The sequence below is a fragment of the Poecilia mexicana genome, unplaced genomic scaffold, assembly GCF_051168715.1.
Source record: "Poecilia mexicana isolate PSO_F unplaced genomic scaffold, ASM5116871v1 scaffold_9, whole genome shotgun sequence".
NCBI lineage: Eukaryota > Metazoa > Chordata > Actinopteri > Cyprinodontiformes > Poeciliidae > Poecilia > Poecilia mexicana.
Genome location: NW_028263378.1, coordinates 199,236 through 227,161, shown reverse-complemented (window position 1 = coordinate 227,161; position 27,926 = coordinate 199,236). Strand labels below are relative to the sequence as shown.

Sequence of the window (27,926 nt, the reverse complement as noted above, 5' to 3'; positions counted from 1 at the left end):
CGCCAAGAACGAGCGAGACATCGACTCACTGATCCACACCACCAGGATCTACAGCACTGACATTGGGATGTCATTCGGACTAGAGAAGTGTGGCCGGATGGTTACAAAGAGAGGGAAGGTCATCCACACAGAAGGGGTCTCACTCCCAGAGGGAACAATAGCAGACATAGAGCACAGCTACAAGTACCTGGGAATACCACAAGCAAATGGCAACCTCGATGAGGTCACAAGGAAAGGAGCCACAGCCAAATACCTCCAACGAATAAGGCAAGTCCTGAGAAGCCAGCTCAATGGCAAGAACAAGATCCGTGCAATAAACAGCTATGCCTTACCAGTAATCAGATACCCTGCCGGAATAATTAGCTGGCCAATGGAAGAGATAAAGGCCACGGACGTTAAGACTCGGAAGCTGCTATCCATGCATGGAGGAAATCCTACCAATGGCTGGAGAAAGCTGGACTCAAGGACAGCACAGAGGCCCTCATCCTGGCCGCCCAGGAACAGGCACTAAACACCAGAGCAATAGAGGCTCAGATCTACCACACCAGACAAGACCCAAGGTGTAGGTTGTGCAAGGAGGCCTCTGAGACAGTCCAGCACATAACAGCAGGGTGCAAGATGCTGGCAGGGAAAGCATACATGGAACGACATAACCAAGTGGCGGGCATAGTGTACAGGAACATCTGTGCCGAATATGGACTGGAAGCCCCGAGGTCAAAGTGGGGAACACCCCCAAAGGTGGTGGAGAATGACCGAGCTAAGATCCTGTGGGATCCAGACAGACAAGATGGTAATGGCGAACCAACCGGACATTGTGGTGGTGGATAAAGAACAGAGGAAAGCCGTTGTGGTGGATGTAGCAATACCAAGTGACCACAACATCAGGAAAAAGGAGAAACTGGAGAAATACCAGGGCCTCAGAGAGGAACTGGAGAAGGCCTGGAAGGTGAAGACCACAGTGGTGCCTGTGGTCATAGGGGCCCTCGGGGCAGTCACCCCCAAACTGGAGCAGTGGCTCAAACAGATCCCAGGAACAACATCAGACATCTCAGTCCAGAAATGTGCAGTTCTAGGCACAGCCAAGATACTGCGCAGAACCCTCAAGCTCCCAGGCCTCTGGTAGAGGACCCGAGCTCAGAGGATGAAAGAGAGAGAGAGACCACCCACGGAGGGTGAGAAGGGAATTTTTTTTTTTTATATATATATATATATATATATATATATATATATATATATGTGTGTGTGTGTGTATATATATACTGCTCAAAAAAATAAAGGGGACATTTCACTTTAATTTTGTGTGTGGCTCCAAATCCAGGCCTCCATTGGTTAATAAATTTGATTTCCATTGATGATTTTTGTGTGATTTTGTTGTCAGCACATTCAACTTTGTACAGAACAAAGTATTCAATGAGAATATTTCATTCATTCAGATCTAGGATGTGTTATTTGAGTGTTCCCTTTATTTTTTTTGAGCAGTATATATATGATGTATTATGTTATGTTTACTATGTTTATCATGTTCCTTGTTTGAATGGAGCAAACTGAAATAAGTGGACTACTCTGCGTTGAGGTCCTCTATGCTCTGCTGAAGGGAAACGGCTCTGAGGTGGTTTGGTGGATCTGAGGTGAAAATCTGACAGAACTAATAGGACTCAAATGGATCAGAGCCTAAATGAGGGGAAATACTATGAAATATTAAAGTTTTCTGACCATTTGTCTTCATATTAAAGTTCTGGAGATGTTTGGTGGTTATTATTTTCACGTCAGAACATCTCTTCTATGTTTGTTATCTCAGTCAGACCAGTTCAATTCAAGGCTGTTTAATAAATCCCACAATCACTCATCAATATGACACAGAGCTGATCATCAGATAGCACACAGAAGCTCAGGAATAGATCAGAACAATTTATTAAAGAGGGAGGGTTCTCTGGTCCAGGCTCAGGACTCTGGTCTTCTGGGTCGTATCTTCATTTCAGTGAACCGCAGAGAGTACTGCCAGCCGGTCCAGCTGGACCATTCCACACCGTCAGCATAGGAGGCGTGGCCTCCTCTCAGGTACTGTCCATTCAGGTTGGAGGTATGGCAGTTCCGGTACCACCACGCCCCCTGGTAGTACGCCGCACAGTTGTTCTCAGATTGGTCCTGGTCCCGGTCCTTGGTGGTGAACCGCATGCCCGAGTGTTTGAGGAGAGAATCTCCTGTAGGAGGCAGAAGGAGAGGACCGTTTGGTACTCTGTGGTACCGTTTGGTATGCTGTGGTACTGTGTGGTCCAGTACCTGCTGTTCCAGAGTAGCCGTCTACAGTCAGTGGGTACCCGTCCTCCTCCGGGTTCACTGAGTCTCGACCGACAGAGAAATCTGAGTAGTGAGCGAACGCCGTGGCGTTATCAAAGTCAGCCATGTCGATACGCAACTCGTAGCCTCCCGACCTGGTGAGGCTGTAGATCCTCTGTAGACCTGAAACGGGCAGAGTGATAGTTAGCAGTCTAAGGGGCAGTGTTACCATGCTAAGAGTTCTAACTCTCACGGTTAGTGGGAAGTTAGCATGCTAAGGTGTCTCATTCAGACCTCCATGTTCTGATCAGAGTTCATGTTTCTAGCCGATGGTTCTATCCTAACATTAGGGTCATTTTTAATCACCAAAAACCAAAAGTAAATGATAAATGACTACATTTTTATTTTTTGATAGACTTTTTTTAAGATTACATTTTTGAATTGCCTTTTTTCAAATTTCTATTTTTGCAAATGTCCATTTTTTCCCCCATAAATCTATTAGCTGAGGTGTTGGAGAGGTGAAGCTCCAGGAGACATTTGGAACTTCAAATCAGAGCCGTTGGGCCGTTAATCTGGGGATGAGCATCAATACTGGGCCCTAACAGCTGGGGCCTTCTGGGCCGAAGCCCCACCCCATTACTGGGTCATCTAACATTTGAGATCTTTTTTTTATTATAATCATCATATACAACAAATATGGTATCGGCATCAGATGTATAGAAATCTAAAGAGCCTGAGGAAACGACCCAGGCTGCTTCCATACATACAGAAGAAACGAAGCAAACCAACAAAAAGCCATCAGGGTTTTCCAGCAGTTCCAGATTGTTTGTCATATGATCCAGTTCTGCATCTTGATGTTTGTCCATGAATGTTAGAGATGAGAAGAGGTGGCAGAGCTCCTTGTTAAAAGTGGGGAAAGATGGTTTGGCTTTAAGAAAACGACATTTGTGAATGAAAGACTTGCCCATAATAATGATTACATTTAATAACCTTTTGAATTTATTTTCTCAGAGTCCCATAAATAACATCTTTCTTAGAAAATTCAGGTAAGTTTGGAGTTTTAGGGAAAAGCCAGTGGTGCACATCATGACAGGTTTACACCTTCATATAAAGATGTTCAGTCGATCCAATGTCACAAAGTGAACAAGTTTTATCATCGACAGCAGATCCAAGTCTCAGGAAAAACACCTGGAAACATTTTGAAGTGGACTCCTTGGCTTTGGAGGAACAAGATTTAAATCATTTGTTCTGATTTTTTCCGTTTGAACCTTTGAAAAGAAATGTGATATAAAATTTGGATTTGGTACAAAAGGAAACCAAGTAACTAGTAAAGCATTCCCTAATTTTTGAGTTCTTTAGTTTGGTACCTGTGACACTGGGCCCATTAACCAGACGTCCAGGCAGATCCGGGTTCTGTAATCTGGGATCTCAGAAAAACATTTAGCTGTACATCAAATATTTGGGGCAATATCTCTAATAACATTTTGAAATTCACTTTCATTTATTTGCAGGTTGTATTTAACACTGACGTCTTCAAAAGACATAAAACCTCCATGATTTAATATCACAGACCAAACGCCTTGTTCTGGCCAGTTATGTGCAAAGATGGATTATTAATTTTTCTGTACCATCAGTTCCTTAGCAGTGCTGTGTGGGCTGCAGTTATAGATTCATCTCCAATATAATAAAACTTGCTGCTGAGAGAAGGAAAGTTTCACAGGCAGTTTAACGTCAAAGTCACATATAAGGAAACTAACTCCGCCCAGATTAGAGAATATCTCACCTGGAATATGGAACCATAATTCATTTTGATTTGTTAAAAAAACTGAAGCCAGTTTATTTTCATGCTGTCAAATTCAACAGCTGCAGTCGTTCCAGCTGTTGAACGACTGCAGCTTTTCTGATAGTTTTCTGTTTCCATATAAAGTCAAAATTCATCCTGTTGATAGATTTGATTGCTGATATTCTTCATGTATATGCAGGACAGATAAATCTGGAAATATTTCCATCTTGGTGAGAAATATTCTTCCCAGAATAGATAAATCTCTCTGTGTCCATTTATTTAAATGAGTTTTACATTTTTGAAGTTTCTCCCAAATATTCAGATTTATGTTTAATATGCACCCAGATATTTGACGTTGGATTTTACAGGAATATTAAAAGCAGTAGATGAAGGACAGTCTTCTAGAGGCAAGATTTCACATTTGTTTAAATTTAATTTAAGCCTCAAGGCCTTTGAAAACGTTTCAAACTGAGAATTGTATGAATTTCATTCAGGTTATTTAAGAAGATGGTTGTGTCATCAGCCAGCTGACCAATAGAAACTCGTTGCCTAACACCATTAATTTACCAAACTGAGCGTTAAATGATATGGAAATTATTTCTGCAGCAGCAATAAACAGCAAAGGGCAGATTGGACAACCTGGTTTTATACTTTGTTAAATCTCTGTGGAAAACACACTGAACTGTTTGTCTCTTTGTAAAATGTTTTAATTACATTAATACATTTATGCGTCAGCGTCGCTCCTTCACCCTGACGTTCCTTCCCTGGGGGGGCGCCGATTTATGTTCTCGCATCCACCTGAATAATGTGTAGTTGCGCCACTGATCATTATTTAATAGAGTTATTGGTCTTAAATTATCAGGAAGAGTCGGATCTTTTCCAGGTTTAGGAATGAGCGAGATGACACCTTGTTTCATAGTGTGTGTTAAACAGACATTTTCTAAACGCAAGGTTCTGATGTGAACCCAAAATGTTTAGAAAAGCCATTGCAGCCCGGAGCCCGGAACCCGGAGCCTGGAGCCTGAAGGCTGGAGCCCGGAGCCTGAAGGCTGAAGCCTGGAGCCCGGAGCCCGAAGGCTGGAGCCTGGAGCCCGGAGTACGGAGCCCGGAGCCTGAAGGCTGGAGCCCGGAGCCTGAAGGCTGAAGGCTGAAGGCTGGAGCCTGGAGCCCGGAGCCTGGAGCCCGGAGCCTGAAGGCTGAAGGCTGAAGGCTGGAGCCTGGAGCCTGAAGGCTGGAGCCTGAAGGCTGGAGCCTGGAGCCTGAAGGCTGAAGGCTGGAGCCTGAAGGCTGAAGGCTGGAGCCTGGAGCCTGAAGGCTGGAGCCCGGAACCTGGAGCTCGGAGCCTGAAGGCTGAAGGCTGGAGCCTGAAGGCTGAAGGCTGGAGCCTGAAGGCTGAAGGCTGAAGGCTGGAGCCTGGAGCCCGAAGGCTGAAGGCTGGAGCCCGGAACCTGGAGCCCGAAGGCTGAAGGCTGAAGGCTGGAGCCCGGAACCTGGAGCTCGGAGCCTGAAGGCTGAAGGCTGGAGCCTGAAGGCTGGAGCCTGAAGGCTGAAGGCTGGAGCCTGGAGCCTGAAGGCTGGAGCCTGGAGCCTGAAGGCTGAAGGCTGGAGCCTGGAGCCTGAAGGCTGAAGGCTGGAGCATGGAGCCTGAAGGCTGCAGGCTGGAGCCTGGAACCTGGAGCCTGGAGCCTGAAGGCTGAAGGCTGGAGCCTGGAGGCTGAAGGCTGGAGCCTGAAGGCTGAAGGCTGGAGCCTGAAGGCTGAAGGCTGGAGCCTGGAGCATGGAGCCTGAAGGCTGAAGGCTGACGGCTGAAGGCTGGAGCATGGAGCCTGGAGCCTGAAGGCTGAAGGCTGAAGGCTGGAGCATGGAGCCTGAAGGCTGCAGGCTGGAGCCTGGAACCTGGAGCCTGAAGGCTGGAGCCTGGAGCCTGAAGGCTGGAGCCTGGAGGCTGGAGCCCGGAACCTGGAGCTCGGAGCCTGAAGGCTAAAGGCTGGAGCCTGAAGGCTGAAGGCTGGAGCCTGAAGGCTGGAGCCCGGAGCCCGAAGGCTGGAGCCCGGAGTCCGGAGCCTGGAGCTCCTGAAGTTTTTCCAGTTCCTCTGTGGTGACGTCCGCCTCACAAATCTGCTTATAATTGTCATCAATTTTAGGAATCAAATGTTGGATAGAATGAAAAAAAGTTTCTGCCATTGAGTTATTATATGCAGAAGAATATAAATTGCTATAAAAGGTAAAAATTTCTTTGGACATTAATTTGGAATCTTTGCATGGCTTATTATTAATTTGCAAGCAATTTATTGCATTTCTTTCTTGTCTAATTTTTTCTAGCCTACAGAAACATGCAGAACTTTTCTCACCATCTTCAATCCTCTTGGCTCAGGACCTCAAAGATGCTCCTTTGGCTTTTCTGGTATAAAAATCATCTAAATCAGACTGTAGGATGTTTTTGTGCTGCTTGTCATCATTAAAAAACGGTTCAGAGCAGAAGAGACCAAGTTCTTGAATGATTTCTAATTCCTTTTCCTTATTTTGGAAAGTTAATTTGCTGTGTTTGACTGAGATTGTCGGACTTTAATTTTAAAGAATTCCCATTTTTCCGTGTAAGATTCCAGATTTTTATCACTACAAATCAAACTGAGATGCTCCAGGATTTTATGAACTCTTCGTTGTTAAGCAGGGTTGAGTTAAACGTCCAGTAACCTTTCTTATGAGATTTTTTCAATCTGTGATCAGATCAGAAATTCCAGCATTTACACTGTTTTGCATCAGACTGTGTGAGATTAGCCAGAAGTCGATACGGGATTTAGCTGAGCCATCAGGTTTAAACCAGAAGGACTGACCGCTGATTGGCTTCTCTCCAAGGGTCCACCAGGTTCAGATCTAAACTAAAACTACATTTATATGATGAGACTGAAATTTAGAGGGCGATTCATTATGAACCATATTGAAATCTCCTCCCAGTATGAGATGGTTAGTGGAATATTCCTTTTAGATGACTAGTTAATTCAGACAATAAGGATTTATCCTGAGCAACACTGTTGTAGCCTCAGACGTTACAGAGAATCAGAAACTAGTTTTATCAAAAAGATTTGTCAAACCTGTGAATATTTAACTTTGCCTTTTTAAATAGCCTTATTTATTAATTTGGCCTATTTAATCAAAAGGAATTTTGGAAATAAAAGAATACAACTTTTCTTGAATCATAATCTAGCACCTCGTTCTCGTGCAGTAGTGTGTGATGACTAGACACTATAACTGGACTTCAGTCAGTCAGGGAAAACCCGAACTCCGGTAGTAGACCGTTTCCCCTCCTTCCTTTCTTGCTCCATTTTGGGCCAGACTGCAGCTCTTGCCTCCCAATCCAATTTGCAGAAATCTTGCTTGAAGTGGATGCCCATCTCTTGCACGTCTTGGAATCTTTAGAGAGTTTCCAGAAGGCATCCCGGACGTGTCTCATCCTGACACGTCCGGATGAGACATGGTATCCGGACAAATTAGTATCGCCAATACTAATTTGGCGATGTCAAATACTAATTTGACATCGCCAAATTAGTATTTGGCGATGTCTTCCGTCTTCTTTTTTCCCCAGACGATGCGCGATGTCCACAGTGTTAATGGACGAGGCCCAGTGCGGCGCAATCTTGGCTAAAATGTCGAGGACTTCTCATCTTCTTTGCTTTTTTCTTTGAATCCTTGGATTTTTAGATTCCAGCAGCGTTTATAACGTTCTAGTTCCAACAATCTTTCCTTCATCTCCGCATTTTCTTTGATGAGCGCAGGAACCTCCTCTTCCAGGCCAGACAGCTTTGTTTTGCAGTCTTTATATCAGCTGCGTTCATTTCGGCTAGCTTAGAGATGTTAGCAACCATTATCATGTTATCACGTAGCTGCACGTTGAAGTTATAGATTCGGTCTGTTAGCTTGTTAATGGCTTCCACAAACGAGTTGTTGACTTCCTCGTTTGGAGACACAGTTACCTTGTTGGGTGGGGTCGGTGTTTTGATAGGAGTGGGGGGAGATTTCCTTTTGGTTGTTGGCAGTGAAGTCTCCATAGCAACTGGAGAACACGTCTTGGAGGCTACCGCTAGCTTAGCCACAGTATCAGCTTTTTCTCGTTTCATATCTGTTGTTGTTTGAAAGTTGGTTAAGAAAAATAAATTAAAAATAAATAAAATGTATAGGTAAGTTTAGTAATCTTTCGGTGCTCAAAAACGGAGGTCTTAACTATCAAATTGGGATTAGTGCATTAGGGCTCAAAGGAAGCTGCCTGCCGGTTTGCCATCTTCCCCGGAATCCACACATCTGAGATCTAACCCGCTGTACACCAACTCACAAACATCCTCGTTAACAGCCAATCAGAGGACAGAGACGCTCCGATTGGTCCGTCAGAGCGTCTCTGTGCTCTGATTGGTCCAGGTGAAGTAGGACCCACCCAACCAGTGCTCCCCGGTGGTCGACCCGAAGCCGTCCCTGTAGGCCTCCCAGCCTCTGAAGAAGTTCATGGAGCCGTCCTCCCTCCTCTGGATCACCTGCGAGATGCACAGGGACATTAGAAGACAGCAGCGTCCCGCCATGTGGAGACAGGTGGACCTGTCCCCCCTGTGACCAGCGGGGGGCACCACTGTGTTTGTACCGTCCAGCCTCCGCCGTCGGTGCTCATGTCGCAGTAGACCATGAAACCCTCAGGGTCATGGGTTGGGAACACAGAATAGACTCCGTCCACGGAGACGCCGGACGCCAGGACGTCGCTGCAGTCTCTGGGCTGGACGGCTGCAGAGACAGGTTGCCATGGAAACAGTCAGAGCCCCATTAACAGCAGCTCTTGCCCGAGTTACCTGAGTCTGACCTGTCTGGGCGATGTTGCGGCTAAGCTCGCTCTTCAGCCTCCCCAGACTCTCCGTCTCCCTCTTCAGGCCGAGCAGAGAATCGCTGCAGCTCTCAGCTAGCTTCAGGATGCCGGAGTGGCTGTCAGACAGCACCTGGACAGGTGGACAGACCTGATTGGTTAACGACCCACTGGTCCGGCCTGATTAGCCGAAGCTGTGCTGGCTGATGATGTCACAGCCAAATGCGACTACCTGGATGATGCGGCTCTGCTCGTTCTGCAGGCGGTCCATGCGCTGGTCCAGAGCACCTTGGCCCCTCTTCAGCGAATCGGCCTCCAACCTCAGGTTGTGGGCGTGGCCTGAGAGCGCCTTCAGGTCGTCCCCCAGTTTCTGGACAGCCCCCCCGTTCCTGTGGTCGTCTGCGTTGTGATTGGTCAGCGCGTGCAGCAGCGAGCTGTGCAGCGCCTCCAGCCGCAGGAAGTCCTGGCTCAGGTCAGGACAGGCGGGGTCCAGGAAGACGCTGACTGGCTCACCGTCCGCCACGCGGGAGATGGTCACCAGGGCGCCCGACTCTAAAGAGCCGGCAGAGATGGCTGGCGTGGAGGCTCCGCCCCTGTTGCCATGACAACAGCAAGTGAACATGCAGCCGGAGACACAGACGGGTGGCAGAGAAGACAGGTGCGTTACCTGCTGAAGATGGGCAGAGGCAGCTGGTGGAGATGGAGGACTGTCACTGTTGCCGTGACGATGGCCGCCATGGCGAACAGCACAGCGACCAACCATAAGAGGAAGGTGCAGCACCTCTGAACACACACACCACATACACACACACACACACACACACACACACACACTCAGCGTGATGTACAGAACCGGGACTCGGGTCCATGGAACATCAGAGTCCAGTGGACTGTAAAAGTATTCCCACCCCTGCGGCATCTGAAAGGGTTAAATCCTGGAAGGTCCGGACTGGAGCGGAGCCGTACTGGCCTGGAGCCGGAGTGGACCGGACTGGACAGGAGCCGACCGGACTGGACTAGATTGGAGCCGGACTGGTCGGCTTGGGCCAACCAGCTGGTGCCGCTGTGGTCCGGTCATTTCCTCCCATATTGACGTAGCTGTTTTTTTTGAATTTGCGTTCTGTCCCTTTAAGCCGGTTTGATCTGAAACTGGGTCAAAGCTTCAGCCAGCAGGGGTGTGAATACTTTCCGCAGGGTGTTGCTCAGAGGCTCGTCAGTAGATCAGCGACGCTGACAGCTGCTGCAGATTAGCCACACCCTGATCTGATGGATTAAGTGCAGATTAACACGGCCTACTGACCTTTGACCTGCGGGGCCTCCTGCCGTCCAGCTCTGAGCTGCTGTTGTTCATCACGGTCCAGTCGTCACTCAGCATCATCCTGGCAAACAGACGCCTGGATTATTTAAAGGGCCAGTATGTGTTTTCCAGGCACATATTGCTGCCCCTTTAATGCATGGGGTGAGAGGTCAGAGGTCACATGTCTTCATCTCTTCTGGTTCTCCACATGCTGTGTCCTGTCCTCTACTAAAACAGATCAGTAATAGATACTGTTGCCATGGAGGCTGTTGCTGTGTTGCTCAGTGTCGTCAAGACGAATTTAAAAGCAAACATCACAGAAACTAAGAATATGACCTCTGACCTCTGTAAACTCCAGTATTCAAGAATAGATTTTGTTCCGAGCTGCAGACACTTTGGAACGATAATCGATGATAAGCTAACCGCTAACATGAAAGCGGATCTGGAATCACTGTTCTAGTTTTTTATTGAATCTGCTTTAACTTTTCTATGGTTTGGAAACTTTAAAAATGTTCAGAATAAAAACCTCCAGAACAAAACAGCTCCCCCTGCTGGCCGGAGGCTCCCTGACTTTTAATTTTGTTTCCTGTGTTTATAAATCGAGGCTTTGTCTGTTTTTAAATATGTTTATTTATTTTTATGATGCTTTGAATGTTTGAAATGCCTGAGCTGACCTCTGAACTCTGACTTGCTGCTGGTACTCCAGCAAGACGTTCAGAACCAGAGACTGGACCGAACCAACATGGAGCAGCTGAACTGATGCATGCTGGGTAATGCACTCCATGTGGAAAGTAGAACTTCAGAAATACGATCACCAGGTTTATAAACGCCCCCAACGTTGGCCGCCCTGGGCGACTGCCGCTGAGCCTCTGGTTCTGGTTCTGGTCACATGAAAGTTCTGAACCTCTGCTGCTGGACCAGAACCAGATGAAGGCCCAATACTGGGCAAGTAGAAGATGAGGAGGTCCAGCTGTCTCTGAGACCAACAGAACCTCCAGCTGCGGTCTGACCTGGTTCTGGCCCAGTTCTGCTAGGTTCTAATCTAATCAGCTCTGAGCCTTCGACCCGATTCAGGCCGAGTCTAGGTGAGGAGCTGCCAGAGCCTCCCGCTCCAAGGTCTGGCCTGGTTCAAGGTCCGGACTGCAGAACCAAACCAAAGTTTGGATCGGTTGTTCTGCAGATCGGTCTATTAGAACCAGTCTGGACCCACAGCAGAACTTCTGACATAAACCAGTCAAGGTCGATCTGGGAGTGGATCAGAACCGGACCCAGCCTCCTGCCAGCTACATCCCCCTGCCTCCCAACGAATCACTGACCTGCCGGGCTTCAGGGTCCAGTAGAACCAGTAGAACTCCTCAAAACTTGATGCTGGTTCTGTTCAGCTCAGAGAATCTGCTCTGCTAATCCCATCAGCGCCAAGGATTTATCCTCCAGCTGGACGCCACTGAGCATGCTCAGTAGGGTGGCACCTGGGAGGGCCTGGTTCTTGTTCCCCGTTCATGGTCCAGAACCGGCTCCAGATCTGGCTCCAGATCCAGAACTGACTCCAGATCCGGCTTGTGGTTCTGCTGGTTTTACTCTTCAGTTCGTTTCTTAAGTTTTCACTCCTGGACTAAAGGACTTTATGGGAAACAGTTTAACATAACAGCTTTTTTTTTTTTTAAGGTTTTATTGGCTCTAGTGGCCTTTATTTGGTAGTCGACTGACAGGAAAGTGGCTAATGAGAGAAGGAAGACACGTGGCAAAGGCTGCCAGGCCGGGAATCGAACCTGTGACAGCCGCGTTGAGGACTAAGGCCGGTGTTCTGTCAGATCAGCATACATCGTCAGACAGTCATACCTTAGCTCAGACATGTATAGTTGTCATTACCATATGATTTTATTTAACCAGCAACATAGAATCATGACGTAGATCATCATACACTTTATGAACAGCTGTATGACATCCTGACTTGGCAGTTAATGAGTTTTACACCAGCCTGTGTTGTAGTTGACTGCAGCTGCAGCCAGACCTGCTTTAAATACACTTTGAAACCATGACAACGCATCTATATCTATCTAGTTATCATATTATAAACAATTTAATGACTTATTTTCATCATAACTTGCTGCGTATGCTGAACTGACAACTCTGCTGACGGTCGGACTTCTTAATGCGCGGGCATGGTACTGACTGCATGCATGGTACTGACTGCATGGTACTGACTGCATGCATGCTGTCCTCACAGCGTCTGGCTGTCTGACAGAGCACCTCCATATGTGGGTTGTGCTGAACCCCTGGCCACCACAGCACAGCCTGACATAAACAGCTTTCCATAGAAGCAAGCTGTTTATGCTTCTATGATGTTCCAAAACTTGCAACTGGTTTATGAATAGACACGTTAGTTAATTGACCAGCTGAGATACAGATTTCACTTAAACCAATTATGACTAGTTATAAAGAAAATTGGAGATATCCCAGTTTTTGTTTTGACTGGTCATTCTTCTAATTAAAAATATCTTAAATCTATTTTTAGATGGGAGATATTTCAGACTGAACAGATTGTGAATATGCCCCGCCTCCAGCAGCACTTTGAGCTTTTTCTAAATCAGTTTAAATATTTGTCTCTTCGCAGAGCAGAAAAAGATCTCTGCAGATTTTTGCAGTAAGTTCTTCCTTAATGCCACGCTCTTTCTACATTCAGGTATCTTCTGAATATTTAATGCAGGAAAGCAGAAATGATGCAGGCAGATGTTTATGTACAGTTTATTAATCCACATATCTGAAACTGTAGTTTTGATCAGTCATAATCAAGCTCCAGATATCTTGTATTATAATTACTGATGTGTGACTCTTCATGTGACAAATCATTTCAGAAATATTCAATCACGTTTTAAGATTTCTGGATTTATTTTTATCTCTACTCAGAATGAAAAACCACAAATCTGAAATTATTATTCAGGACAGATATAAAGTGTTTGTGTCAAAACACATTTTTAGTTAGCTGGAATGTAATTACTGACACTGAGGCTGATTTCATTTTAAATCGGCCTGTTCTGTCAGACAGCCAGACGCTATCAGTACCATGCAGTCAGTACCGTGCAGTCAGTACCGTGCAGTCAGTACCGTGCAGTCAGTACCGTGCAGTCAGTACCGTGCAGTCAGTACCGTGCAGTCAGTACCGTGCAGTCAGTACCGTGCAGTCAGTACCGTGCAGTCAGTACCATGCCCGCGCATTAAGAAGTCCGACCGTCAGCAGAGTTGTCAGTTCAGCATACGCAGCAAGTTATGATGAAAATAAGTCATTAAATTGTTTATAATATGATAACTAGATAGATATAGATGCGTTGTCATGGTTTCAAAGTGTATTTAAAGCAGGTCTGGCTGCAGCTGCAGTCAACTACAACACAGGCTGGTGTAAAACTCATTAACTGCCAAGTCAGGATGTCATACAGCTGTTCATAAAGTGTATGATGATCTACGTCATGATTCTATGTTGCTGGTTAAATAAAATCATATGGTAATGACAACTATACATGTCTGAGCTAAGGTATGACTGTCTGACGATGTATGCTGATCTGACAGAACACCGGCCTGTGCGGTTCGCCTCGCTGCCAGCAGGGGGAGCAGAGGAGCTGCTGACAGACGGAGGACCGCAGAGGGAGAGCAACTGCATTCACCTACAGTTTGAGACTTTTTCACCTGGTTAACAAAAAACACCTGGTCTCCATGGCAACAGGACGCGAGGTGGAGGTGTACCTGGACCTGCTGTCGCAGCCTTGCAGAGCCGTCCACATCCTGCTGACCCGCACCAAGATCCCGCACCGGATCCACAGCGTGGCTCTGCGGAAAGGTGTGCAGTTACCAGTCTAACCAGTTAGCAAGTTAACGAGTTACCAGTCTAAGTAGTCAGCAGGTTAGCTAACCAGTTCATTGAGCCGCTGATCCGGTCCACTCATTGAAGAACTGAGCCGTTCCTGCTCTGGACTTTGATCCGTTGAACTCTTACCTAGTTTCTCCAAACTCCGTGTAAATTATGATCGTTTAAAGGTTTATTTATGATCCTGAGGACTGGAGGAAATTTAGGCAAAGTTTAACAGTTGGACCCGGTTCGGAGGAGTCGGCTCCTGCGTTCGGGTCATGAAACGACCCGGTGATGGCTAGACTGTAAGGTAGTTTCATCTGAATCCCTGATGCTTGCAGGGGAACACCGAACCTCGGAGTTCTCCAAGCTGAACCCGATGCAGAAGGTCCCGGTGCTGGTGGACGGCGGCTTCATCCTCACGGAGAGGTGCACTTTCACATGCATGACCTTTGACCTCTAACATACCATCAGGCTTGCAGAGCCTGAGGTGGAGCTCTGGGGTTTCTTCTCATCTCTCACCTGTACGCCTGCTGCAGTGACGCCATCCTGAAGTACCTGGCCACCACGTTCGACATCCCTGAACACTGGTATCCATGGCAACCGGATCGACGCGCACGCGTGGACGAGTACATGGCTTGGCACCATAGCAACACCAGACCGCACGCCGCCAAGGTGTTCATACTGGAGGTACACACACACACACACACACACACACACACACTGACACACACATGTGGGGACTTTCCATTGACTTCCATTCATTACAGCCCAACCCTCACTGTGGGGACCCACAGCATAGTACATGTCAGGAAACTGGTCCCCACAGGGTTTTACATAATAAATGTGTGGATGAGACAAAACTTTCTACAGCTGAACAGAAACAAAACTGAAGTTATTATTTTTGGACCTAAAGAGGAATGATCTAGAGTTATAGATCTAGAGTTATAGATCTAGAGTTATAGATCTAGAGTTATAGATCTAGAGTCAATGCACAGCTTCAGTTATTACAACTAAAACTAGTAATCAGGCCCAAAACCTGGGAGTAGTGATGACCTCTGACCTGAACTTTCAGAGCCACATAAAAACAGTCACAAAGTCGGCCTTCTATCACCTGAAGAATCTCCAGGATTAGAGGACTGATGTCTCAGTGAGATCTAGAGAAACTCATCCAGGTGTTTATCTTCAGTCGCATTGATTCCTGCAGCAGCGTCTTCAAGGTCTGACTAATAAATCAATCCTCCAGCTGCAGCTGATCCAGAAGCTGCTGCTGCTGTTCTGACTAGAACCAGGAAGATGGAGACATAACACCAGATCTACAGTCCTACAGCTGTAGCTCCCTGCAGCTCAGCAGCAGCAGGTTTTCTGGCCGCCTGCAGCCTTCAGTCTGTCCCGTTGCCTCTGTGTGTTTAATAATAACTACATCGGCTCCCTGTAGCTCAGAGAACAGACTGTAAAATACTGTTAGTTTATAAATCACTGGACGGTTTAGCACCACAACACATTACAGATCTGCTGTTGTTGTATCAACCTTCCAGACCCCTCAGGTTCTGGTTCTGGTTCTGCTCTGCATCCAGAACCAGAACCAAACAAGGAGAAGCAGCATTCAGCTTCTATGCACCACAGATCTGGAACAAACTTCCAGAAAACTGTAAAACAGCTGAAACACTGAGTGTCTTTAAATCCAGACTAAAACCCTCCTGGTTAGTTTATTTGAAACATAATCAGTTATGAATTTAACGACGGCGTCGACTTAATGTGACGTTTTGATTGTTGCTTCTCTGCTGCATGACTTTGTGAAGCTCTTTGAAATGCCTGCTGCTGAAATGAGCTGTACAGATACAATTTGATTGATTACTAACAAACACACACACAGACATACTGACACTGAAACACACCCTGCCCCTCCCATGTGGCTCCGCCCCCCAGGTTCTGCTCCCTGCTCAGCTCGGAGTCCCGGTGGACCGGCGCCGCCTGGACCAGGCCCTGTCGGACCTGGACGTCACGCTGGAGCGGCTGGAGTCCATGTTCCTGCGGCGCCAGGCTTTCCTCTGCGGCGATGACATCACTGTGGCCGACCTGCTCGCCGTCTGTGAGCTCATGCAGGTGAGTTGGTGTCTGGAGAGGCGGGGCGGGGCTTGGCCGGTTCTGAGCGCGCTCACTGTGTGTCTGCAGCCACTGGGAAGTGGGCGGGACATCCTGAAGGACCGTCCCCAGCTGCAGCGCTGGAGGAGCCGCGTCCAATCAGCCGTGGGCGAGTCGTTTGATGATGCTCATGCCGTGCTGTTCGCTGTCAGAGACCGCCGCCGCGCCAGGCTGTGACATCACCGAGGGGGTGGAGCCTCTTCATTAGGACCGGAACTCACTGGAAACTGATTGGCCGTCCTCATGATGTCATGTGACAGACTGTGCCTGGCCCGGTTCTGATGAATAAAGATGATTATTTTCTCCAACTGTGGTTCTGATTCTTCACCTGAAACTGCAGTGGCGTTCTGACTGGACCCGGTCCTGACCCGGTTCTGATTGGACCCGGTTTCAATAACTAGCTTCTTTGATCATTTTAAGGTTTGAATAGAAATAATTTAGATTAAATTATAGATAAACTGGATTAAATGTTTTAGTCTCTGGTTCTGAGAACCGGACCGGACCGGACCAATCCTCAGAACCAGATCCAATCAGTTCAGACACTTCTTGGTTCTGATCTCGGTTTTCTTCAATCATTAAATGTTTTAAACAAAAACACTGCAGATGGATTTTTCTGGTTCTGTTTATTGCTCCGGAACCAGAACCGGACCGGTTCTACAGCACTAGAACTTCCTCTTTGCAGGGTGATGAAGATGCTCCTCTTCCTCCTCTCCTCTTTCTCGTTTCCGATTTAAACTTCCTGCTGAGGATGGCTCCGCCTCCTGCAGGGGGGGGAGCCGGGCTGCCGTAAGGGCTGGGCTTCCTGTTGCATGAAGGTGTGAGGTCGTGTGTGGTTACCGTAGAAACAGCAGCAGATGGAGCATCATCTTCATCATCTTCATCTCCTCCTCCTGCTGGCTTCATGAGCCTGTGAGCCGTCTGCAGCATCGGCTGGTCCTGAATCACAGGAGAGAGAGGCACTGACTACACCTCCCATCATGCCCCGCTGCAGACTACACCTCCCATCATGAAAGGGAGGAATTAGGAGCGTTTGGTTTTGACTAGAAGTAACTCAGGGTTCTATAGACATTCACTACAGGAAGGAGTTTCTATGTTTTTACTTTGTTTAACTTTGATTTAACCAGCATTGAGATTATCAGCATAAAACTAAAAACTTAAATATTACATACAATTAACATCCACAAAAACGACCTGCAAACGTTTTAACCTATCCAAACATAAAAAAAAAAACATCCTATCCCATCGGAATATGTGTGGTGATAAAGTGGCTGCAGTTCCCCTACCTGCAGCCAGGGGTGCTGCAGAGCTTCATCCACAGTCATCCTCAGCTTGGGGTCGACCACCAGCAGCTTCCTCACCACGTCTTTGGCTGAAACACCAGTGACGTCTCAGCGTCAGCTCCAGGGCCGCCTCGCCCTGACGGGAAACCCAACCCTTCCCCCGGTTACCGTGGTTACCTTGGTTGGAGACACGCCTCCACTTGGACGGGACCATGGTGAATTCCCCGTGGATGATCTGCTCCGTCACCGAGCGCTCGCCGAAGCTCTCGTGGAACGGTGCGTAGCCACTGAGGCTGCCAGAGGCACCGGGTTAGACCGGGGACACGGCCGGCACAGCGGTGAGGGGGGCGGAGCTTACCAGACAAACAGAAGCACGCCCAGGCTCCAGGCGTCCACCGCCAGCCCGTAACCAGTGCTGGAGGCGTGGGTGAAGACCTCAGGGGCCAGGTAGGATGGAGTCCCACACAGCGTCCGCATCAGGGCCGCCTCCTCCAGGATCCTTGACTGATTGAAATCTGTCACCTTCACGAGGGGGCGGAGCAACCAGAGGACAGCATCACAGGAGGGCAAAGAGGACGCCCTCTAGCAGGATGAGGAAGGTGGACTCACCTTGATGAGACATTCGTCCTCACTGGAGGACAGGAGGACGTTCTCTGGCTTCAGATCTCTGTGGATGATCCCGTTCCTGTGGAGGTACTACACACACACACACACACACACACACACACACACACACACACACACACACAGTTACCTGGCAGTGCTGGTTACCACGGCAACAGCAGCAGGCCTCACCTGCACGGCGCAGAGCATTTGATAGAAGTAAAGCTTGGCCACGCCTTCATCGAGCTGCTGCTGAGACTTCACTCTGTGGAAGAGCTCACCGCCCTCCATGCTGGGGGGCGGAGCCAGAGATAAGGGTTGGAGTCAAACACAAAGGGGCGGAGTCATAGATAATGGGGCAGGGCCTCATGCTGGGGCGGGGCACAGCAACCAAGGCTCTGGTGGGACTCACAGCTCCAGGACGATGTAGTAGCTGTCCTCCGTCTGGTAGAAGTCCTCCGTCTTTATGAGACACGGCTGCAGGAGACAGACGTCTATCAGGACAGATGAGACGCGTCTCTTCTTCTTCATTGGTTTTACTTACATGATCGACCCTCTGCAGGATCTCAATCTCCGTCTCTGCGTTCCGTGTCGCAGTCTGTAATTGGACGATAAAGCAAACAGGTAACATGTTCATCACAACGTTCGTGCCGCCATGTTTGGAGTCCTGAGGCGAGCAGAGACAGGAAGGAGACGTGAGAGCGAATCAGATCGCAGACCCACCCCCTCAGACTGGAAGTTCTTCTTGTTGATGATCTTAACTGCAAACTTCCTGCAGGTGGAGCGTTCGAAGGCCAGCCGCACCTCGCCGCACACACCCCTAGAACACAGCGGGGGGTTAACGGACCCGGGTAATGCTGCAGAACCGGTTAGAACCTCCAGAACCTTCAGCTTCTCATGAAATGGGATTCACACTGGAGTTTTCAACCCATCTTCCAAAACCCAACAGAATGGAAAACAGCAAAAAGCTGGGCAGAGATCAGGTCAGAGACAGGAAGTGGACCTCCGAATGGAGCCAGAGACAGGAAGTGGACCTCCGAATGGAGCCAGAGACAGGAAGTGGACCTCCGAATGGAGCCAGAGACAGGAAGTGGAGCTCTAGCAGACTCACGTTCCGATCCGGCGGGTCAGCACGTATTTGTCCTGCAGAGCTCTGGGTAAACTGGACTGATCATCAGACATCAGGTCGATGAAGACAAAAACTGCAGGGTACAGAGGACACGCGGTCAGTCAGGTGGGTCAGACTGACGCAGGAAGACCAGGTAAATGGTCATGTGACTCAGGTGCATCACCTCGGTTGCGCTGCTCAGCCAGAGAAAGGACGGCGTTATTCGTTAGAGGCAGCTTCTTGTTCTGACCGACCTTCACCCCGTCCACAAACGTCCCGTTGTTACTGTAGTCCTCCACGAAGACCTCCGATCCCTCCTGGGGACAGAGAGGACAGATGGGGGGGGACAAATGAAGGACAAGTGAGACTAAACCAGTCGCAGGAAAGACATGTTTCCTGCTGAACCACCGGAACCAGCGGCCCAGTTGAACCGGAACCAGCGGCCCGGTTCCCACCCTGTAGATCCTGAAGTGCTTCTTGCTGTAGATCCTGAACCTCTTGGACTTCCTGTCCTCCGGGTCGTCCAGGACATAGTCGCAGGCGGTGTCCCGTCCGAACAGGTACCGGTCCTCCACACAGTCTGGAAGCACAGAGAGGCGGGTGAGTTCTGGCTCCGGCCCCGTTCCGGCCAGGCAGAGCAGAGGACAGTGGGTCACCGTGGCTCCGGAAACCCGGGGCCATGGGGAGCAGCCGGCCCCAGGGCTGAAGCTCCGCTTCCTCCGGGACAGACGGCAGCGTGACGGGGAGCGTGTCCACGCTGCTCAGCGTCCCCGAGCCGCTGGACGACTGGCTGGCAGAGGCAGGACCGCTGGACGAACCGGACCCCTGCTGGGACGGGGGCCGGTTTTGGGATGGTTCCCCCTCAGCTGAGCTCTCTGCAGACATTCTGACGCCTCAGAACAAAACAGGATTGAAGTCTTTGTCTAAACAGGATGGACTACAGCAGCAGATGGATACTCCATGGTGGATTCTAGTCAGGAAGGTGATTTCCGGATCAACCATCAAACAATCATCCATTTCTAACCAATTAACTAATATTCAAAGATTCATTGCTTTGTGGTCGAATTCTGATGATTGAAATACCAACGTCTGATACCCTGGTCCTGGTACTCTGCCCCGCAGGGCATGCCAGTTTTAGGTGTTACACACCAGAGTGGGACGAAGGCACCAGGGAACCAAAGTGAGTCAAACTGGGGTTACCCCCACTCCTCCTGTTCCCTGGTTCAAGGGTGAACCTCATGGACGTGGTTCTTCATGGACAATAGACTGTTGTTCTGACAGTCAAATAGGAGTCAAATATGTTTACAGATCTATGCCTGTTTTCTTAAATAAAATATAATAAAAATGCCATGTTATCATTTTTTAAGCTTGGGTACACACATTTTGGGAAATATGTTAATGTGAGTTAATTATGAACGACATGATACCCATCGTCTGCCAACAATACAGAGTGCTTGACACCAGTGAAGAAACTTTTACTGGTATGTAATGATGTAGGACCTATCAGAGCAAAAATGTACATGAATCAGCATTGATTCTTTACTTTCATTCAATGTAAAGTCAACCCAAATGTGCCTGTAGATCCACATTCAGATGATGGTTGAAACGCTCATTCAACATGTAAGTAATTTCAATGTCAGGCTTCAACGTGGATTCACTGTTTCTGCCTAACATTACCTAGGCAGAAGAATGCCAAAGTAACTGTTCTTAGGCACAGTTGCTTAGGGTTTGGCCCTACATTAGTAGGCTAACATAGCTAATATAGACACTTAAAACCTTTGTTGCCTTCATTATAAGCCTTATATAGGCTTTAAAATTTTTGCGGCTCCAGATAGATTTGTTTATTGGTTGTTTTTTGGTCCAAAATGGCTCTTTCAACATTTTGGGTTGCTGACACCTGGGATAAGGTTAGCAAATCATATTTGCTGCTGTATTAGACAGAAATCTCTTTAAACTGAACTTCCTGCATTGATAAGTGGGAATAAAAGTGTACATTCAGAAAGTATAGTATAGTTTTATTATTTATCACTTTTTTTTTAAATCGCTCTATCCATGATCTTCCCACCAGAAGGATGGAAGGATCCAGCATCCTGTTGAAGAAACTCTCAGCACCGAATCCCATTTAGAAACTGTTTGATTTTACTGTGGTTCGTTTATGAGTTACCAGAACCGCCACATATATCAGGTCCACATGCATGATGCTTCTGGTTCGGTTCGGCGACAAATTTATCTTACTCGGTTCACCAGGGACCAGAAACTTTCAGAATATCGGTCCCAGCAACCGTAGTAGCACGTCAATACGACCACCTTATTTTAGAGGATTTTCTAAGTGAGTTCGGAATGGGTGAAACTGTAAAGGTAGCCGTCTTGACCAGTATCGGAACCAGAAATAACAGGAGCAAAATACAGGAGTCGCTCTCACCTCTTGAGTTGGGCTCTAGTTCGGGTCCAGTTCTCCAGGGAATACCTGCAGCTCCACAACTATCCAACGCATGTGCAAGAGGCTCACCGGAACAACCTGCTTCCTTGTTTTTTTCCCTCTTCACGTCACGTGACTGTTACAGCCAATAGGAAGCTGAAACTACCGTCACGTGGACTTTGATGTGGACGTGTTTTCCCGATTCTGGTCGGGTTCTTTTGAGACCATTTGATCGGTAAAATGATCCATAAGAGATCGATAAGCGAGAGGTGACAGCTGGACCGAGCCGAGCCGAGCCGAGACGGGCCGAGCCGGGCTGGTTTGTCATGTCCGGACAAAGGGGCGGAAAATCCCTGATCATTACTGACGGTGAGTCCTGCGGTTCGGTCCGGAATACTCCGACTGCCTGGTTCTGGTCCTGATCAAAACCAGATCTGATCTGTGTTTGGATCAGAACCGATTTGGTTTCAGCTTTTCCTCTCTGCAGATGAGGAAGAGGAGGTCCAGGATGGGCTGAACCCGTTCTCCTTCAAAGAGTTTCTGCGCTGGAAGAACCAGGACCAGAACCAGGACCAGGACCAGGACCAGAACCAGAACCAGACACACAGAAAGGTATGGACCAGCAGAACCTGGACCTGATGATGGAAATGTTCTATCAGCTTTACTATTATTATTATTATTATTATTATTATTATTATTATTATTATTATTATTATTATTGGGGCCTGCCCATATGCAGTGCATAGGGAGAGCAGTGACTGACTTGCGAAGCCGATGTGTTGCGACAGGACAAACTCACCCTCAGACCCATGTTTTTCCATATATTTCTGAAAAATGTCAGACCTCAGCACACATCATCTTTCTCTCATCGCTGTTAGTACTGTGAGTGAGGTAGAGATATGAATCGCGGGAATATCGGAGACGACAAATAGCCCTCTCATACCTTCAAACGGTTTTCGAATACGTGTCACGGTTCCTGAACAGGAAGGAGTTGTTCGAAGTGTTTTTTTGTGAGAAACAGACTGGTTTAACAGTGGATTAATTACCATGGCAACAGAACACAGAGCAGAGGAGCCGCTTAGGACTACAAACCAGCAGCCATAACTGTAGTTCTATCTATGGCCAAGACTCAGTTAAAAGAGGCCTGAGCAGCATGTCAGAACTACAACATGGCGGAACTGTCAGTTACTATAGAGGAGGAGTTGGCTGATATTCTGAACTAGTTGTGCTTTGAGCATCATATAACTGATTTAACCCGATCACTATTACACATGGATTTAGTGTGGCCATTTCAAATTAAGCTTACTGAAAATTTGCACAACAAGCCAGTGCACTAGCATTAGCCTTTTACCTAAAATAACCTATTAGTTAATTTTCTTACTTATTTGCCATGTTTAGCATACTGAATGGAGTAAGTCAATGAAAGACAACATGCTAGTGATGCCCCTCATGTTTCCACTGAGAGCATTCAGTGGCATCTCAGGGTCAAAGGTCAGCATTCAAAATGCTAACTTTAGCATTTTGGCTAATTTTACACGATTAATTAATTTTAACATACTGAATGGCACAAGTACAGCTTAGTCAACATGCTTCTGACTCTCCACAGGTTATTGACTACAACTGAGCTCAGCTTAGCATTGATTCTTATTTTTAGCATCAAACCAACATGCACACTTTGGCAGGCCCCGGTTAAATTTCTTCAGGATTTTTCTAGTTGTTGTTATTATTATTATTATTATTATTATTTTTATTATTATTATTATTATTATCCGTTTTAATTCATTGTTGAAATTTGTGATGTTTTTTTTAAACCGATAAAATGAGTTTGACGATAGAATTGGTTTGTTTTATTAGTGGGACAAGAGAAGAATCCAACATTTTTCATAAATGAGGGAAAGGTTATGGAAAACGTTTTGGGAAATAAATTTAGGACAATATTACCAGAAAATTCCAGAAAAAGAAGCAGAAGAAGTGACAGATCTTCTTCATGGAGTCTGTGGTTCAGTGAGACTATTCCTGATATGATCAGATATTTGTTTATGTGTGATTTTATAAATATTTTCTGTGGTTGAATAATTTTCTGGATATTGGACAGCTGGCGCATTGTGCTGCTGTAACCCTAAACCTTCAGAATCTTTAACAGGAACATTTTGGACCTGCTCCTGTTTTTATGGCGGATTCATTGATTAATGCCTCAGGGTCAGGCACGGTGACCTTTGACCCAGATTTGGGTTGGGGTTAGCTTTAGCTCACACCTGGAGGAAACACCTGAATGATGCTGACTGGGCAGTTCCAGTGAAGCTCTGTGTGTCTTCTGCCACCTGCTGGCCATCACTCCCACTGCAGCTATTATATTCTCTGTCCAATCAGGAGGAGGCTTTGGAGTGGAGCTTCCAGCCATTGGTGGACAGCGCCTCCTCCCTCTGCACTAACAAGGAGGAAGAGGATGCGGATGAAGACAATAGAGGAGAAGAGACGAGGTAGGCCGTGCCCTGTCAGGGTCAAAGGTCGGTTCTGACTCCTGGACCCAGCAGTCTGGGGTAATGAACCCGGCTGTACCAAGGAGAACCCATTTCTGGTACCAGTCTCTCCTCCAGAACCTTCAGAAGCTCTCAGGTTTTCCTGGTTTCCTCTGGACTCCGCCCACCTGAGGCAGGCTGAGTTCTGGAGCTTCAGGTTCCAGAATGGACCCAGTAGAACCTGAGATGGTTCTTCTGAAGGTTCTGGCCTGGTTCAGCTGCAGGGGAGAGATGACCTGGTTCACTTGTGGGTTTCCCTGGTAACAGCTGACTCCTGTCCTCCAGGTTCTCCTTCAACCCTGAAGGAGGAGACGAGACGCCCCTCGGCCAATCAGACGCCAGCAGGGGGCGGAGCCTGATCCAACAGGTAGGAAGCACAGGTAGACGCCTGGAGCTGCTTCTGAACCAGAACCAGAACCAGGTCCATCTCTACTGAAACACTAAAATACTTAAGTATTTTTAGTAACTACACTAAAAGATTTGAGTTCTGGTTCTGGTTCTGATCCAGATGAGGGAGGAGAACTCGGCGCTGAGGCGGAGCGTCAGGGAGCTGCAGAGGAGAGCTGAGCTCCATCAGTCCAGGTGAGTGGCAACCGACCAATCACAGTGCGGTATGGCGGCCTGTTTACCCAGCATGCCTTGCTGCAGGGCGAGGCGGCTCTCTGAGGAGCTGCAGCAGAGGAAGCACCAGGAGGAGCAGGAGGCGCAGGACTTGGAGAGCATGGTGCAGTCAGTGGAGCAGAACCTGCAGCTGATGAAGGTAAGGAGGAGGAGGAGGAGGAGGAAGATTGGTTCACACCTGGACTGATGGGTGTGTGTGTGTGTGTGTTACAGAGGCGAGCAGTGAAGGCTGAGAGCAGCGTTTCCAGACTGAAGGCGGAGCTTCAGCAGCTTCAGGTAAACCTGGATCCAGGTGTGTGTTGGTCCTTACCAACACACACACACAGACACACTACACACACACAAGCTCTAGACAGGAAGCCCAACATGGAGCCTCTAACTCAGGGGTGGGCAGTCCTGGTCCTGGAGGGCCGGTGTCCTGCTGCTCTTAATGTCTCCCTGGTCCAACACACTTGGATCCAACAGCTGAATCACCTCCTCAGTGCAGCCAGGTTCTCCAGGGTCCTGCTAACGACCTCATTATGTGATTCAGGTGTGTTGAAGTAGAGATGGATCTAAAAGTTGCAGGAGACCCTCCAGGCCTGGAGCTGCCCAGCCATGCTCTAGGTCAGGGGTCCCCAAAGTGGGTCCTGGAGGCATCCTGCATGTTTTATTCTCTCCCTGGTTTAACGCACCTGGATCAAATGATGGATCATCAGAGGCCTAAGAGGAACATTGACAAGCTGAAAAGGTTGTTACTACCAGGGAGAGAACTAAAACGTGCAGGATGCCGGGCCTCCAGGAACCACTTTGGACACCTCTGCTCTAGAGGGTTGAGGAACACCTGGGGGCTCGTCCAGGATCTTTCTGTTCAACTAGGAACAGTTCCTCCAGAGGAACAGCTGAAGAGTTCCTCACTGATCCCACTGGGCCAAAGGTACTGACCCATTCCGGTTCAACCAGCAGAACCTGGACAGAACTGCCTGATCTGGCCTGAGAGCAGTGTGTGTGTGTGTGTGTGTGTGTGTGTGTGTGTGTGTGTGTGTGTGTGTGTGTGTGTGTGTGTGTGTGTTTAGGTGGAGGTAGACACTCTGCGATCAGAAAACAACCGTCTGAAGGCTGCTGAATCTGAGGTCGTCATGACGATGAGACAAAACGCTCAGGTGGCGGCTGAGTATCTGAGCAAGTCAGTAAGCCACGCCCACTCCTCCATAAGGTCAGTATCCGCAGGAACTGAGTGGGCGGAGCCAGCAGGGCTAAATTTGAGACGTGTTTAATCAAAACAATCCATGTAAATGCTAATGCTACCATTATCATTGGCAACGTCCGCCACACTTAAAGCGCACTGAGCATGTGCACCATGTTGAGGTTAGGGCTCGTAAAAAATCATTATAATTGATCATAACACTTCCTGGTCCCAGATGACATAAAGTGACATTCGTCCTCTGCCACTCTGAGCTGCTCTCTAGCTCCCCCTCTGGAAACTTCTGGTGTGACAAGTCCAAGTTCCAGATGCTCTCAGCCTCTCCAGATGTTCAGGTCCCAGAGGCCGGAGCTGAGGCGCCATTGGCTGCTTCAGGTCATGTGACCACAGCAGCTCAGTGGTTTTCATGAGTTCACTCTCTAATGCAGTTTCTCCACCTTCCACCAGTTGGAGCTGAGTTCTCACTGACCTTTCACCTTTGTGTGTGTGTGCAGGCAGCTGCTGGAGGAAGCAGAAACTCTCCGTTTGGTCTCTCAGCTCCTCCAGTCCATCGATAAGATCTCCAGTGTTCAGCCTGATGGTGCAGTTGCCATGGAAACTGTGGAGTCAGCACCCTGAGGTTTTACTTTAAGAGAGGAAAGATGGAGGAGGTTCAGCTTCAGATCTCTCCTCCTGGACTCCAAGTTTTTACTGTTATTGTTTTGATTTCTGTGAGATGATGATGATGATGATGATGATGGTGGTGGTGGTGATGAAGATCTGGAGGTTTCAGCACTGAGCTCTCCTCCTCCAGGTTCTGAGTAAAATGACCAGATATGAGAAAATGATTCATTTATTTTATTTTCCGTTACAAAGGTTTGGTTTGAACTCTGACCTCTGCTAAAGTTTTGACCTTGACTTTGATGTAAACCTGCAGGATCAATAACTGTTCCTTCTGATCTCTTTTAATAAATAAAAACCTGAAGGAATCTCTGTAAAGTGGAGAGACGCTGCTTTGTTCCAGAAAGTAAAATCTAGACCCGACCTACCAGGAGCTGATCCTCAGCCAATCAGGACGCTCCGTGTCCTCAGCACAAACATATTGGAAAATAAAAGCCTGTGTTGTCCATGTTGGTGAAACATGGCGCCGCCCTCAACAAGAACAAACAGGATCTGGACTCATCAGATTAACCTGGTTTAGATCAAACCAGTTCAGATTAAAATGATCTGTAACTGATCTATGGCAGATCTATAACTGATCTATAGCAGATCTATAACTGATCCATGGCAGATCTGTAACTGATCTATAGCAGATCTGTAACTGATCTATAGCAGATCTGTAACTGATCTATGGCAGATCTGTAACTGATCTATGGCAGATCTGTAACTGATCTATAGCAGATCTGTAACTGATCTATGGCAGATCTGTAACTGATCTATGGCAGATCTGTAACTGATCTATAGCAGATCTGTAACTGATCTATGGCAGATCTGTAACTGATCTATGGCAGATCTGTAACTGATCTATGGCAGATCTGTAACTGATCTATAGCAGATCTGTAACTGATCTATGGCAGATCTGTAACTGATCTATAGCAGATCTGTAACTGATCTATGGCAGATCTGTAACTGATCTATGGCAGATCTATAACTGATCTATAGCAGATCTGTAACTGATCTATAGCAGATCTGTAACTGATCTATGGCAGATCTGTAACTGATCTATGGCAGATCTGTAACTGATCTATAGCAGATCTGTAACTGATCTATGGCAGATCTATAACTGATCTATAGCAGATCTGTAACTGATCTATAGCAGATCTGTAACTGATCTATGGCAGATCTGTAACTGATCTATAGCAGATCTGTAACTGATCTATGGCAGATCTATAACTGATCTATAGCAGATCTGTAACTGATCTATGGCAGATCTATAACTGATCTATGGCAGATCTGTAACTGATCTATAGCAGATCTGTAACTGATCTATGGCAGATCTATAACTGATCTATAGCAGATCTGTAACTGATC

The 27,926-nt window shown here is 47.5% G+C and overlaps 4 protein-coding genes across 8 annotated transcripts; 2 read left to right on the top strand and 2 right to left on the bottom strand.

Moving 5' to 3' along the window:
* Positions 1-1,895: 1,895 nt before the first annotated feature.
* LOC106910149 (fibrinogen C domain-containing protein 1-like) lies at positions 1,896-14,157 on the bottom strand. 2 transcript variants are annotated; one of them, XM_088008511.1, is made up of 10 exons: positions 14,103-14,157; positions 13,936-14,019; positions 10,201-10,279; positions 9,568-9,683; positions 9,133-9,493; positions 8,901-9,033; positions 8,688-8,824; positions 8,487-8,583; positions 2,281-2,460; positions 1,896-2,201 (listed from the first exon to the last, which is right to left on the bottom strand). In XM_088008511.1, the coding sequence occupies exons 2-10, from the start codon at positions 13,971-13,973 to the stop codon at positions 1,942-1,944; spliced, it is 1,401 nt and encodes a 466-aa protein (XP_087864637.1). In that variant the 5' UTR covers positions 13,974-14,019; positions 14,103-14,157; the 3' UTR covers positions 1,896-1,941. The 2 variants fall into 2 exon arrangements, with proteins under 2 accessions (XP_087864637.1, XP_087864638.1); XM_088008512.1 differs by lacking the exons at positions 13,936-14,019; positions 14,103-14,157 and adding an exon at positions 11,514-13,263.
* gstt2 (glutathione S-transferase theta 2) lies at positions 13,785-16,491 on the top strand. The gene is made up of 5 exons (XM_014976734.2): positions 13,785-14,029; positions 14,380-14,467; positions 14,578-14,728; positions 15,968-16,144; positions 16,214-16,491. The coding sequence occupies exons 1-5, from the start codon at positions 13,906-13,908 to the stop codon at positions 16,358-16,360; spliced, it is 687 nt and encodes a 228-aa protein (XP_014832220.1). The 5' UTR covers positions 13,785-13,905; the 3' UTR covers positions 16,361-16,491.
* chek2 (checkpoint kinase 2) lies at positions 15,722-21,777 on the bottom strand. Of its 3 annotated transcripts, none has more exons than XM_088008510.1 (15): positions 21,597-21,777; positions 19,831-20,067; positions 19,630-19,754; positions 19,359-19,491; positions 19,178-19,268; positions 18,790-18,886; positions 18,611-18,664; positions 18,479-18,543; positions 18,259-18,358; positions 18,073-18,159; positions 17,822-17,985; positions 17,641-17,756; positions 17,467-17,552; positions 17,021-17,119; positions 15,722-16,461 (listed from the first exon to the last, which is right to left on the bottom strand). In XM_088008510.1, exons 2-15 carry the CDS (start codon positions 20,057-20,059, stop codon positions 16,363-16,365), a joined length of 1,545 nt encoding a protein of 514 aa, XP_087864636.1. In that variant the 5' UTR covers positions 20,060-20,067; positions 21,597-21,777; the 3' UTR covers positions 15,722-16,362. The 3 variants fall into 3 exon arrangements, with proteins under 3 accessions (XP_087864636.1, XP_014832212.2, XP_087864635.1); XM_014976726.2 differs by lacking the exon at positions 15,722-16,461 and adding an exon at positions 16,788-16,944; XM_088008509.1 differs by lacking the exon at positions 15,722-16,461 and adding an exon at positions 16,788-16,944 and having other exon boundaries at positions 19,831-20,060; positions 21,597-21,701.
* A 2-nt stretch (positions 21,778-21,779) lies between these two features.
* On the top strand, positions 21,780-26,894 carry entr1 (endosome associated trafficking regulator 1). Of its 2 annotated transcripts, XM_014976730.2 has the most exons (9): positions 21,780-21,962; positions 22,081-22,205; positions 23,964-24,073; positions 24,398-24,479; positions 24,621-24,694; positions 24,761-24,872; positions 24,947-25,009; positions 25,789-25,928; positions 26,411-26,894. In XM_014976730.2, exons 1-9 carry the CDS (start codon positions 21,920-21,922, stop codon positions 26,532-26,534), a joined length of 873 nt encoding a protein of 290 aa, XP_014832216.1. In that variant the 5' UTR covers positions 21,780-21,919; the 3' UTR covers positions 26,535-26,894. The 2 variants fall into 2 exon arrangements, with proteins under 2 accessions (XP_014832216.1, XP_087864639.1); XM_088008513.1 differs by lacking the exon at positions 25,789-25,928.
* Positions 26,895-27,926: the final 1,032 nt, after the last annotated feature.

What these genes read in the sequence shown, in the direction of transcription:
- gstt2 (XM_014976734.2), top strand. Translation starts at nt 13,906, where the DNA reads ATGGCAACAGGACGCGAGGTGGAGGTGTACCTGGACCTGCTGTCGCAG. An exon ending in CAGCGTGGCTCTGCGGAAAG is followed by an intron (nt 14,030 to 14,379) that starts GTGTGCAGTTAC and finishes TGATGCTTGCAG; the next exon opens with GGGAACACCGAACCTCGGAG. An exon ending in GGCTTCATCCTCACGGAGAG is followed by an intron (nt 14,468 to 14,577) that starts GTGCACTTTCAC and finishes CGCCTGCTGCAG; the next exon opens with TGACGCCATCCTGAAGTACC.
- LOC106910149 (XM_088008511.1), bottom strand. Translation starts at nt 13,973, where the DNA reads ATGTGGACGGCTCTGCAAGGCTGCGACAGCAGGTCCAG. An exon ending in CCTCTGCCCATCTTCAGCAG is followed by an intron (nt 9,494 to 9,567) that starts GTAACGCACCTG and finishes TCATGGCAACAG; the next exon opens with GGGCGGAGCCTCCACGCCAG. An exon ending in AGCAGAGCCGCATCATCCAG is followed by an intron (nt 9,034 to 9,132) that starts GTAGTCGCATTT and finishes CCACCTGTCCAG; the next exon opens with GTGCTGTCTGACAGCCACTC.
- chek2 (XM_088008510.1), bottom strand. Translation starts at nt 20,059, where the DNA reads ATGTCTGCAGAGAGCTCAGCTGAGGGGGAACCATCCCAAAACCGGCCC. An exon ending in GGCTGAGCAGCGCAACCGAG is followed by an intron (nt 19,269 to 19,358) that starts GTGATGCACCTG and finishes TGTACCCTGCAG; the next exon opens with TTTTTGTCTTCATCGACCTG. An exon ending in CTGACCCGCCGGATCGGAAC is followed by an intron (nt 18,887 to 19,177) that starts GTGAGTCTGCTA and finishes GCTGTGTTCTAG; the next exon opens with GGGTGTGTGCGGCGAGGTGC.
- entr1 (XM_014976730.2), top strand. Translation starts at nt 21,920, where the DNA reads ATGTCCGGACAAAGGGGCGGAAAATCCCTGATCATTACTGACG. An exon ending in GGCGGAGCCTGATCCAACAG is followed by an intron (nt 24,480 to 24,620) that starts GTAGGAAGCACA and finishes GTTCTGATCCAG; the next exon opens with ATGAGGGAGGAGAACTCGGC. An exon ending in CACGCCCACTCCTCCATAAG is followed by an intron (nt 25,929 to 26,410) that starts GTCAGTATCCGC and finishes GTGTGTGTGCAG; the next exon opens with GCAGCTGCTGGAGGAAGCAG.